The following is a 13,104-nucleotide window of genomic DNA, read 5'->3' as shown; positions in this document are numbered from 1 at the left end:
AGCGAGCATAAGCATAGAATAGCAAATGAACCGCTCTAAAATATAAATGGTAAATGTATCATTGTCTTGAATAGTTTCAATTAGATTAATAAATATTCATAGTCTGCGATAAAATGCAACCTAACAACTTTGTAAAAGGAGTAGAGGGAGATTATGCATGCATAGTGTGACATCACTGAGAGGGTGTGGTTTAGGGGAGCACATCGAGGATGAGGTCTGCAGATGTATCGCAGGGCCAGACTGGAGATGTGGAGGGTAGGCTGGTAGTGTGGGCTGAGGCAGTAGCAGCACTGTCTACAGGACAGGACACCTACATTGTTCTTGTTCCTGTGAAGCTCCAAGGACTCCCTCAGCTTAGCCAGCTCTCCCTGGAGATCAGACACCTGCTTCTCCTTCTCTGCCAACCTGGAGGACAGAACACCACCACACATACATTACCAACACTACCACTACCAATCACAACACTGCTGGGTGGCCCCATGCCAAGGGACACCTACTGTATACTGAAGGGAATTCAGTGAAGTATTACAGTGACTCACGCTGTCAGCAGTTCCAGGCTTGGGGCCTCTGTGTGGGTCTGCGAGAAGTAGAAAATAAAAGTAGTTAACTCTCGTTTCTCCCTCTCAGCCAATAAAGGTCACCAATCAACTGTTTCCACCCCTTCCCTCACCTGTTTCTGCTGTAGTTCTTGCACCTTGTCGCTCACCTCCTTGGCCCTTGACTCCAACTCACTCTGTAGTGTCTGGATCTCCTGGTCCTTAGCAGCAAGCCTGGACAAAGACTGTGTTAGTCTATCTTTTCAGAGTACAATGCAGTCGAGTAGGTCAGAGTAGAGGGATAGTACAGTAGACTTACTGTGTCTGTAATTCTAGGAGCTGGTCGCTGGCACTGGTGGTGTCCATAGCCTGCTTCTGTCTCAGCTGCTCAATGTCAGACTGCAGCCCAGCCACCTGCTGCTCCAGAGACTGCAGGGACAACACACACACACATTTACATAAACACCCAGCAGGGAGACACAGCACAATCCAGAACCAAAACTGTAACATTGGGCAAAGTCAAAACACACTATATACAATGTTTAATTTCACATTTGTTACAAGTTTGGCATTCCAAAATCACATGAATCAAAATGCAGAGTACATTGCTGTATGTCAGAGAGAGAGATGTACTACTATGAACACACCTCAATGGTCATCCCATTGCTGGAGCCACTCGCCTGTGCTGCCTGTAGGCTCTCCTCCATTGACATAATCTGCTCATCTTTCTCTTGGATCCTTGAGAAACACGGAATTACAAAACGTATCAAACACAGAACAAATTGTCTATGAATGTGGCAAGATGTTTCATAGCAGTTGCTAGACAAAAAGTGGTATTTTCATTGACTTACTTGCTCTGTAGACCTTCCATTATCAAATCGGATGATGTCTTGAGAGTAGGAAAATACAAGAGGGAAAAATGTAATGAGAATCCAATGAGGGAACGGGGTTGAGACTATCCAAAATGAAAACACAGGAGATCAGTGTGAGTACTTACCTGCTCAGTAGTCTGAAGAATAAATGCCTCCATATCACGTTTCAGAGCCTTATTCTCTTCTCTTACAGTCTGTGACAGAGAAAGCTATTTGATTTTAAACAACACTTAAAACAATATTTGTCTAAACAACGACCAAAACAGTGATGTCAGGTGGGTCAAGCTTATTCCCGACCCTTGACCCCTACTCACCGTCAATTCCTCCTCCTTATTGGCCACCTCAATCATTCCCATCTTCAGCAGGTCCTCCACAGTCTTGATTTTCTCCTCCCTCTCTTGGACACTGCAGGGGGCACAACACAAAGACAGGGTTATAAGGGTTACAATCATAGCATTGTTTTCAGGTGTGGTATTAATACCACGTTTCTAAATAGAGGCAAGACGACAACATTTTATCTACTTGTCAAACTACCCAGCAATAAGGATCACATTTGTGCACATTTGATGTAACTAGATAGAATGGGAAGCAGAACAGTCAACTCTCTGGCAGGATCTAAATTGCTTAAAAATGCTCTCACACACACACCTCTTCTGGAACTGATCCAAGGCCAGCTGAGAAACAGTCTAGATGAGGATAGAAGGAGAGGAGAGAGAGAGAAAGGGTGTCAGAGGGTGCGCATACTGAAGGACTGGTAGATCACAGCAGGAGTTCCATCTAAGAAAACAGCCGTATTTCACTTCTGACCTGTTCAGAAATCTGAGCCTGCAGATTCTGGAGCGCTGCCTTCAGTGACATGTTGTCATTGTGCATGGCCTGTGGAGGCCAGAGAAGCAACATAGAAGGAAAAGAGGGTGAGGGCAGGAGGCCAAGAGTCAACAACATTCATCTCAAATAAAGGAGACATCTTACTATTACGTTGACAGTATGTATGTAGGTCTACAGTTTGATAATATTTTTATACTATTGAATTTTTCCAACTAATTCACTTTGCAAAATGGACAAAAGCGGCCCAGAGTGATGTCATATCTGTTTTATTACTGCATTAACTAATATGCTTCACAAAGACAGAAATTGCATGTACAGTAAGCCCTTCAAATCAACCCACCGTACTGTGTGCAGCATTCCTGTAGCTCAACACATTCCAGCTGGTCAACAGACCATCATATATAGAGCAGGAGTAATAATGGGGGTTTAGACAGTACTACTGTAGGTACCTGCATGTTAGTTTCCCTGCTGGCGCCACTGCTCCTCTCACTATTCAGGGAGTCCTCCAGACTCTTCCTCTGCAGCTCCTTCTCAGCCAGCCTGGACGCCACACATGACAGGAGTCAGCAACACAACCCATAGGACAGGGAGAAGAGTCAGAGAGGACATTATATGGAACAAATGGACATTCAAGGATCAGGCTAAGCACATGAGCAAGAGGTGTGGGCATTCATTTCAAACTTTCAAAACACTTACAGCTTCTGCAGCTCTTCAAAGTGGGAGACAGTAGTGGCCTGAAAGAGGAGGGAAGACACTAGTCACAACATACTCACATACCGGTATACAAATAGAAACATATCAACTCTTGTTGATGAACTAAAGGATGAACAATGTTCATCCATACCTGAGAGCTCAACTGGGCCTGCAGAGTCTCAATCTGGGCATTGAGGCCACTTTTTTCACTCAGGAGATCCTGTCAGGAACAAAGGAGGTTATTTTCAATGCATACCAGAATATCTTTGTGCAAAAAAATATAAATATTACAGAAATACTTAAAAATAAGCCTATTGTTTTATCCCCGTTTCTCAACCAAGCCATTTCACTGTTTTTTAATTACCCCTCTCCCTTGTTTCTGAAAGGTTTGAGAGTGTAAAGACGACCTGTCCACAACTGGCACAATAACCACAACATCCAAGTAGAACTGTCAACTGTAAATCCTAGAGAATGTGTTATTGTTATACACATCACATCTGTCATTACAACAATAAGGGCTGTGTTCCCCTACCTGGACCTGCACTGAGTCTTCAGCCAGGCTGTGCTGGGACACCTCCAGCAGCTGCATCACCTTCTGCTCCACCTGGTCCTTGGACACAATGGTGTCGGTCAGGCTGCTGTGCAGCGTCTGGATCTCCTTGTTCTTGTTGCTCATCTCTGTCTCCACCGCCAGCAGCTGGCTCTGCAGCTCTGAGAGAGGAGCCACAACAGATAAAATCACTTACTGGGTATACAACACAAGCCACTTATACATGTGGTGCTCATGACACTGGTGCTCAAAATTGGCTTACAAATACTATTATTACTTATTAGCAATGGGAGGTTCATTAGCTTGAGTTTAGAAGTCTGTTTCTAGAAACTCTGTGAGCACCTTCTTTAGCAGCATGAAGTTTCTCCCTCTCTGCGTTGACATTGTGGAGGTAATTCTGGAGCTCCTCCCAACCCCGCTTAGCATCCTGCAGTTGAGCCTGGTGACAACGGGACACAACATTTAGCATTTTAACAGTGTACATACACTGACACAACCTCTCACTGTACTGTATTGGTTATGAAAAACACAAGAAAGGCTGACCTGGGTGTGCTTTGCAGGGAAGCAGTGTTTATACTGAGCACAAAGCTTCAAACAGCCCCACTTCCTAAACCAACATATTCTCCACTTCCCTGTTCTATGACACACCACCCAGCCCTCCTTAGGATCGACAGACACAGGCCCTCCCGTGGTTACAGTGAGAAACCCTAAACAGTCCAGGTCTCACCATGAAGGAGATATTCCTTTGTGTTTCATCTCTGTGGGGCAGCCTAGTGAACTATGTGCTGAATAAATAACTAAAAAAGATGCCTGTGTTAGGCACGGTCCCTCCCCTGAAAGACAGCACACCTCCAGCTGAGACACGTTCTGCTTGTAGTTGACCTCCAGCGACTTCCTCTGGTGCTCCTCCTGCTGCAGCTTGTTGTTGTTCTCCGCCAGCTCTTTCATCAGACCAGAGTACTCCGAGCGCAGCTGGTTCAGCTCCGACGACTGCCTGCCATACACACCACACCAATTATTACAACCCACACACTCATCAATGCCATGCTTCAAAGACAACTAGTATTTCTACGATGCGATACAATACCAAACAAGGCAACACTAAACATGTCATCCCACAATCAGTGTAATTTTGTAAATTACAGATCTCTATGGCAAGACGCATCATTCACCCAAATTTCGTCAAAATGGGGCCAGTGGTGTATAGCTGAAGCGCTACACAAATTCAACAGTCACAAGATGGGGACTTCAAATAGGCCTATGGCACGTCAGTAGGAACTGTGTCCTACTGTTAAGATGGGTTAAATGGAAACTGAAATCTGGACACACTGTAGGTCAATAACCTCTTTCACAGCCTTAATATTAACTCCTGCAGAATGAAGCATTTCTTGGGAGTAAAATGATACACCAAATGTAGGCAAAATTTGGACTTGGGAACAGGAGTGGATGAATATGATTGATTTATTTCAGCATCTTGAGAGAATGCAAATGCTCAGTTAGATACCATCTGTAGAGGTGCCATCTTTATTAGCATCATAAAAGCTGACAGTATTTCAACCACATGAAATATGCATCGAAGCCAAGCTAAAATCTTATCAGAAACACGTTGGGTCGTTTTCACAGCTTTCTATTTCCTTACAACCAGTCAAACTGATGTAATTTGGTACATTTTGCACTGAAAATCTTTGTAGTTTTGTTTTTGTTATTGCATTTTCTCCCCGGTCCTTAAACGTCTTTGCTCCGCGAAAGAAGCAGAGAATACAGAAAACTTTACCGATGTCAACTAGATAGAATGAATGCTTCAATCGATTTATGACATTCTGGTGAGCAAGGGTTTATTTAGGCTTTTATGGCAACATATAATGACAGAAGAGAAGCTGCATACATCTAACTAGACAAGTTTAATAAAAAAATAGCTTACAAAAATTTTGGAAATTATAAGCAGAAACATATAAAAAAAGCTGTCAAAAAAAATCCTGTACCCAGTCAAAAAAATATATTCTGCCCTCTGACTTTAGCCTACAGCGCATTTTCTATATTAGCGGGTTAGGGTTGGTTGCAGGCCTCAGATTTTCACTTTATCACATATAGTCGGGCAGTTGCTGATGGGTTATTAGCAATTTTGGGCGGGTGCGAGTGAACAAACAGCTGACTATGTACAGTTGACTACTACAGCGTCCCCCTTGGGCCAATCAGTGTAATTTTGCAAATGGCTCATCTCTACGGCAAGACGCATTATTCACCCAAGTTTCATAGAAAGTGGGCCAGTGGTGTCAGATATCACGTGGGTTAGCTAGACTCATATCCCTGAGCATGGGTGCCAAATTTCAAACAGATCAAAGAGATAAACATGTGCCCGTTATAGCGTCACCGTGAGGTCAATATAACTGTTGCATATGTTTAGTCTTGACACTGTTTACAACATGTGTACCAAATGTTGTTACAATACGAATATCCATTTATGCATTTATGTGCCAGACCACGCCCACGGCAAAGTTTTATTGGTCAATATTGTTTTAGGTAGTAGTCTGAAAAATATTGTGTTGAGAGACGTTTGTCCATAGATACCACATATGTGATTCAAGACGGCGCCGGTGAAGACGTTTTAAAAACAGATTTTGTACATAATGTTGCTGCTACCGTCTCTTATGACCAAAAATAACTTCTGGACATCAGAACAGCGATTACTCACAATGAACTGGCAGAAGCTTTTTTTTCCTTTAACGAGTCCCGACGAGCCTGACGTGAAGGACATACTGCTTTCCCGGGAACACACCCAAATCCCTGTCATTTGTGTGAAAAAAAATGAAGAAAAAAAAGAGGACGGAGGTCGGGCTGCCTTCTGAGAATTTGGAGGCGATCGAATAAACCCCACCTGCCTTCCGTTCTACTAACTAACGTGCATTCATTAGAAATAAGCATTCATTAGCATTAAAAACTGTAATATCTTATACTTCACGGAGTCGTGGCTGAACAACGGCATTATCAAAATATAGCAGGCTGGTTTCTTCTCTGTATCGGCAGGATTGAACAGCAGTGTCTGGTAAGACAAGGGGTGGAGGACTATGCATATATGTAAAAAAACAGCTGGTGCATGATATCTAAGGAAGTCTCTAGGTTTTGCTCGCCAGAGGTAGAGTATCTCATGATAAGCTGTAGACCACACCATTTACCTAGAGAGTTTTCATAGATGTCTATATACCACCACAGACCGATGCTGGCACTAAGACCGCACTCAATGAGCTGTATATCGCCATAAGCAAACAGGAAAATGCTCATCCAGAAGTGGCACTCCTAGTGGCCGGGGACTTTAATGTAGGGAAACTTAAACCTGTTTCACCAAATTCCAAATCAGGATGTTTAATGTGCAACCAGAAAAAGAAAAAAAAAACTCTAGACCACCTTTCCTCCACACACAGAGACACGTACAAAGCTCTCCCTCACCCTCCATTTGGCAAATAATGACCATTATTCTAACCTCCTGATTTCGGGCAATAAAAAAGTGGGCTGATGAAGCAGATGCTAAGCTACAGGATTGTTTTGCTAGCACAAACTGGAATATGTTCTGGGATTCTTCCGATGGCATTGAGGAGTACACTACATCAGTCACTGGCTTCATCAATAAGTGCATTGATGATGTCGTCCCCACAGTGACCGTACGTACATACCCCAACCAGAAGCCATGGATTACAGGCAACATTCGCACTGCGCTAAAGGCTAGAGCTGCCACTTTCAAGGAGCGGGACTCTAACCCGGAAGCTGATAAGAAATCCTGCTATGCTCTCTGACAAACCATCAAACAGGGAAAGTGTCAACACAGGACTAAGATCGAATCGTACTACACCGGCTCCGATGCCCGTCGGAGGTGGCAGGGCTTACAAACCATTAGACTATAAAGTGAAGCACAGCCGAGAGCTGCCCAGTGACACGAGCCTACCAGACGAGTTAGAAGTAATTTATCTTTGCTTTGAGGAAAAAACACTGAAACATGCATGAGAGCACCAGCTGTTCTGGATGACTGCGTGATCAGGCTCTCCGCAGCCGATGTGAGTAAGACCTGGACACCTTTTAAGAATCCTATTCATTGACTACAGCTCAGCGTTCAACACCATATTGCCCTCAAAGCTCATCAATTAGCTAAGGTCCCTGGGAATAAACACCTCCCTCTGCAACTGGATCCTAGACTTCCTGATAGGTCGCCCCCAGGTGGTAAGGGTAGGTAACAGCACATCCACCATACTCATACTCAACACAGGGGCCCCTTAGGGGTGCGTGCTCAATCCCCTCCTGTACTCCCTGTTCACCCATGACTGCACAGCCAGGCACGACTCCAACACCTTCATTAAGTTTGCCGATGCCACAACAGTGGTAGGCCTGATCACCGATGAGACTCTCCCTCAATGTGATCAAGACAAAGGAGATGATTGTGGACTACAGGAAAAGGAGGACCGAGCACGCCCCCATTCTCATCGATGGGGCTGTAGTGGAGCAGGTTGAGAGCTTCAAGTACCTTTGTGTCCACATCACCAACAAACTAACATGGTCCAAGCACACCAAGACAGTCGTGAAGAGGGCACGACAAAACCTATTCCCCCTCAGGAGACTGTAAAGATTTGGCATGGGTCCTCAGATCCTCAAAAGGTTCTACAGCTGCTCCACAGCCTGGTATGGCAGTGATGCCTTCAGAGGAAGGCCCTAAAAATTGTCAAAGACTCCAGCCACCCTAGTCATAGACTGTTCTCTCTGTTACCGCATGGCAAGTATGGGAGTGCCAAGTCTAGGTCCAAAAGGCTTCTAAACAGCTTCTACCCCCAAGCCATAAGACTCCTGAACATCTAATTAAATGGCTACCCAGACTATTTGCATTGCCCCCCCCTTTTACGCCGCTGCTACTCTCTGTTATTATCTATGAAGTTACATGTAGGTAGAGTTATTAAAGTATCTATTACCTTGACTAACCGGTGCCCCCCCCCACACACACACACATTGACTCTGTACTGGTATCCCCTCCCCTGTATAGTCTCGCTGTTATTTTACTGCTGCTCTTTAACGACTTGTTACTTTTATTTCTTATTCTTATTTTTTAAACTGCATTGTTGGTTAGGGGCTTTTAAGTAAATTTCACTGTAAGATCTACAACTTTTGTGCAGTGCATGTGACTAATACAATTTGATACCAAGATTCACGCAGTTCGGTCCTTCAGTGCCAGAAGAGTAGCGTTTTAAGTGTTTTCCACAAAATTCTAAATGGCCGAAAATTCTTAATGGCAAAATTGCTCCTTGTGAGTAGAGGGACATATGCACCAAATTTCATGACTCTAGGACAAATGGGGTGAGCAGCGTGACCTTTCAAAGTTAGCATTTTCAATCTTTTGTTATAGCACCACCATCTGGCCAATCAGTGTACTTTTGTAAATGCAGGATCTCTTTGGCAAGACGCATCATTCACCCAAGTTTAGTCAGAATTAAGCCAGCGCTGTCCGAGGTATTGTGTGCGACTAACGTACGAACGTGGGGGACAACGAAGACCTTAACATTTTACAAACTAGGAGGGCTGGGAAGTGGCTCTCACTTGCTCTCCATCTGGTTGGTGGCAGAGCTGACTGCGTCTCTCAGGATGCCGTTCTCCTGCTGCAGCCTGGCGATCTGACCCTCCAGCTGCTCCCTCAGCTTCTGGAACTACACAGTACAAATCACTGGGAGTCAATTTAACTTAACTAGGCAAGTCAGTTAAGAACAAATTCTTATTTACAATGACGGCCTAGGAACAGTGGGTTAACTGCATTGTTCAGGGGCAGAACGACAGATTTTTACCTTGTCAGCTCGGGGATTTGATCTAGCAACCTTTCGGTTACTGGCCCAACACTCTAACTACTAGGCTACCTGTTGCTCTAACCACCTAACATACAGCATCAGAAACAGTACTCTGTATACTGCCTTAGGACTGATGTCTGAGTATGAAGCATGACAGTAAAAGGGTGATGGTAGTTGAGGTTTGGCCTGTTAAGGTAAAGGTTGTATCAGTGGTGGATGGTGCTCACCTTCATCTGCATGCCCTGAAGCTCTCCCTGGGCTTTAGCCTGCACGACATTCAGCTCCTTCTCCATTGCCCCACGCTGGTCCCTCAGAACTGCCTCCGCTCTCACAGTCTTCTGCTTCTCCTGCTGCAGCTCCTAACAGAGGAAAGGGCAGAAACAGCAGCAGTGAAATGTCACCAAGCCACAGGTAGTCAACCAGTGATGTAGTCAATGGATATGCATTATTGTACCGGTATCTTAGGGTTATCTTATGAGTGTGTGCAGCTGTACCTTGCTGAGCTGCTGGACCTTGTCCTTGGCGATGGAGGCCTCCTCCTGCAGAGTGGTGAGGAGCCTCTCTCTCTCCAGGGATGAGGGGTCAGTCTTCACTGCAGACTTCTGCCAAGCGTCCAGGGCAGAGGGGTTCTTTTCTTTAAGCACAGTAACCACACTCACAGCCTCTGCCTGTGACAGGGCCAGACTGCCCAGGCCCACTAGCAGCTCCTTCAGCTTCACCTCAGAATTCTCTGCAAATATACACACATACAGGTAGAGGATGAATTATATTATGTGTTGTATGGTAGCTGATGTGTTGAATAAATGAGTGCAGTGTAAATACATTTATAAAATATCCCTGTTCATATGTCAGCTTTAATTAAGTTATAATGCCAGAGAAGCCGGTGTTTGGAGGATATATTGGCACAGGTGTTGTTTATTCATACTATTTCATCCTTCCACAAGATATAGTCCGGACACAAATCTAGGGTTGCTACCCAAGCCGGCTGGTCGTTCGTTCTAATGGTTCGGTTGCTAGAGACACGACCCAGTCATTCAGTCTTTTTGTTCTGTCTATGGACGCGACCCAATCGTTCATTTAAAATGCTCCATTGCCATACAGGCTGGCAACGTTCTTAAACCTTGCTTTCTAGCTAGCCAACTATAGCTAACTTACAGTCACATCAAATAGTGCAGCCAGAATAACAGCAAAGTAGCTGCATTTGTGTTCGTTTAAGCTGTTTGCTAGTGACATTTATTTGGATACAGCCATAACAAAAGAGCTATGCACAATTTCGCCTGGCATAGAAAATGTGCTTTCTCGTTGTTCAGAGGAGACAGCCAACAACCCAGCTAACACAATCACTTCCAACTGAAGCTGGAAAGATAGCAAACTAGCTGCACCTTGTTTCGTTTGACCTGTTTTCCATTGATAGTTATTTGTATATCCATAAAAATGAAGCTGATTCATGATTCCGACTGGCTGAGAAAAGCTGCCTGGCTGTCTGTCTCATCCCGACTCCTGACACGTTCACAATATTACGGCTGGAGATCGAATTTGAATATTGAAACAATGTTGCAAATGTCGGAGAGACAGACAGCAAGGTTTATACAAATCTCTGCTGTTGAAAACTAAATGTTAGTCTAAAAGAAATGTGAGATAATGTCTAGATGCTTTTTATAATGGAGATCAAGTTGATAAATTGCCTGGCTGGGCTGATGAGACAGTGGATTGCGCAGTCAGATGGAACAGAGTAAATAGCCATTTTAACATCATAAATTTAGCCGGTGGTAACTTGCGGAATAGATACTGGCTGGAATTAAGTTTTAACCAATCAGCTATATGTTAAAGTGTAGGTTTCGCACCTTTGTTGGCCTCGTTCTTCTGTTTCTTGCCACTCCCCTTAGAGGGCGCGTCATCATTGTGGTTGGCAGAAGTCGCAGAGTCAGCCTGGACATCATCCACTGGGGCTGGGGGAGACAGAAGCACATGGTCATATTTGGTGCCAGACACAAATCAAGATATTGTTGGCCCAAGGATTTCATTTTCAAAAAAAGGCAGATTTAGATATATTCTGCTTTTTGCTAGCAGCGTCAAACAATGTCTCTGAACCTGCTCTGACTTTGATTACACTACAGTAAGTATTCATCATCCTTACCATGCTCAGTCTTCTGCTTCTTGGCAGAGTTTCTTTTCTTGCCACTGGTTGTGGTGGTGTCTGGGGGGGCAGAACCATCCTGTGCTTTGGTTTCCACCAGCACTGGAGCCTCCTTTTTGACTGGAGCTGGAGCCTTCTCCACCTTAATCTCTTCCTCCACTAGACAGGAACGAACAAGAGGACAATTAGGTTTAGGAGATACGACGAAAAAGGATGCCACTATGATAGACACATTTGTATAGAAGGTATTTTGAGGTTATGGCCATTTTAACAAACTCCCTCCCGCTCCCTACTCATACTGTGCTTTAAATAATCAGATTTGATTCGGGAGGATAGACACTAATGAGTGGCCTCAGGGAAGATGCTAGCCCCGTTTGCAGACGCAGGCAAGTGCCCCGGACACCACACATCCTCATCCTACTAAAGCCACTCTGGCCTTCTACTCACCAGACTCTGTCTTCTGCTTCTTCTCCTTCTTCTTCTTGCCAGAGGGCTGGGGTGGGGTCTGGGCCTGGCATGGGGGCTGGGCCTGGCATGGGGGCTGAGACTGGTGGTCAAGCTGGGGTGAGGGGGGACTGGGTTTAGCCACTGTGGCAGGGGGCTCTGCTTTGCGGCCAGCTGGCTTGGAGCCGTTCACCTCAGGTTCCTCGGCAGGGGGAGCAGCTGCAGCTTTGGCAGCTTTCTTCTCCTTCTTCTTCCTCTCCCTCACCCCTACAGGGGCCTCGGCTGGCGCTGCCACAGGGACAGGAACCGGGGTGGGCGGGGCCATAGGGGTAGGCTCCTCCTCCTCAGCGGTGGAGCTGCTCACGGCGTCAGCCATGTCAAAGTCCCGCAGGTCTTCCTCTGACTCTCCTCCTCCCCCACCACCTCCTCCGCTACTGCTCTCCTTCTTCTTGCTCTTTTTCTTGTCATTCTTCTTGCGAGTGTCTGGTTTGGAGGGTGGCAGCTTGAGATCTCGTTTCTGCCTGGCTAGCACCTCATCATAAGAGGTCTCCTTCATGAAGAGCCAGAAGAAGAGGAAGATGAGGGCGATGACCAGGGATGGGGCCAGGATCACCAAGTACTGAGAGTCATAGATGTCCAGCGCCATTCTGAAGAGACAGAGCAAGAATGAGTCATGAGTATCATGCACATGATAAGCCAACTGTCAACATAAGACATTTAACAAATGCGTCATAGCTGCAAATAATGCATAGCAAAATAGCTGATCAGTTCATTCCTAAATGTCCTATACCTCTTCTTCGTTGCCACATATTTTAGATGAAAAAGTTGATTCTCACACGGACTAGGTCAATTCCAAACTTCAAGGCCAGTCAGACACTGGCACAGCCCCATCCATGCCAGGGCAGCCCAGTGAAAGGGGAAATGGGGTAACGTGATTTACAAGATGAACAGCTACAGGCGCTTCCAGACATCCCAGATCATTCTGACACGAATAGCTGTGGTGCCAGAACACATTCCACCTCTCCCAGTGCCTCCCTAATAAGAGGACGCTGGCGCTGCTGCTGACACTTCCTCAATACGTTATGGGTTTGATATACTACAGCAAAAATGCTAATGCCTTTTCCACACTGCATACATTTATTGGTAAGAAATATGACAACTGCTGGAGGTTATCTGCAGTCAGAGGGAGACAGCCCTGTGCAGAGGGAATGTGTGTGTGTGTGTGTGTGTG

The 13,104-nt window shown here is 45.3% G+C and overlaps 1 protein-coding gene across 2 annotated transcripts in view; it reads right to left on the bottom strand.

Moving 5' to 3' along the window:
- LOC109894478 (kinectin) overlaps positions 1–13,104 on the bottom strand; it is a 45,634-nt gene that overhangs the window by 18,507 nt on the left and 14,023 nt on the right. For both annotated transcript variants that reach the window (XM_020488000.2, XM_020487998.2), the window contains exons 2-23: positions 11,877–12,520; positions 11,430–11,588; positions 11,137–11,241; positions 9,787–10,022; positions 9,520–9,651; positions 9,051–9,157; positions 4,329–4,473; positions 3,822–3,918; positions 3,462–3,640; positions 3,081–3,149; positions 2,933–2,970; positions 2,686–2,776; positions 2,216–2,284; positions 2,057–2,094; positions 1,723–1,813; positions 1,534–1,602; positions 1,388–1,425; positions 1,184–1,274; positions 856–965; positions 671–770; positions 540–577; positions 315–405 (exon numbers count right to left, since the gene is read on the bottom strand). In XM_020488000.2, coding sequence (XP_020343589.2) covers positions 315–405; positions 540–577; positions 671–770; positions 856–965; positions 1,184–1,274; positions 1,388–1,425; positions 1,534–1,602; positions 1,723–1,813; positions 2,057–2,094; positions 2,216–2,284; positions 2,686–2,776; positions 2,933–2,970; positions 3,081–3,149; positions 3,462–3,640; positions 3,822–3,918; positions 4,329–4,473; positions 9,051–9,157; positions 9,520–9,651; positions 9,787–10,022; positions 11,137–11,241; positions 11,430–11,588; positions 11,877–12,519 — 2,736 coding nt within the window. In that variant the 5' untranslated portion in view covers position 12,520. The remainder of the gene's footprint in view (positions 1–314; positions 406–539; positions 578–670; positions 771–855; positions 966–1,183; positions 1,275–1,387; positions 1,426–1,533; positions 1,603–1,722; positions 1,814–2,056; positions 2,095–2,215; positions 2,285–2,685; positions 2,777–2,932; positions 2,971–3,080; positions 3,150–3,461; positions 3,641–3,821; positions 3,919–4,328; positions 4,474–9,050; positions 9,158–9,519; positions 9,652–9,786; positions 10,023–11,136; positions 11,242–11,429; positions 11,589–11,876; positions 12,521–13,104) is intronic.

The sequence above is a fragment of the Oncorhynchus kisutch genome, linkage group LG7 (assembly GCF_002021735.2).
Source record: "Oncorhynchus kisutch isolate 150728-3 linkage group LG7, Okis_V2, whole genome shotgun sequence".
Taxonomy (NCBI): domain Eukaryota; kingdom Metazoa; phylum Chordata; class Actinopteri; order Salmoniformes; family Salmonidae; genus Oncorhynchus; species Oncorhynchus kisutch.
The sequence above is the reverse complement of the archived record's forward strand: the minus strand, read 5'-3'. Positions and strand labels throughout refer to the sequence as shown.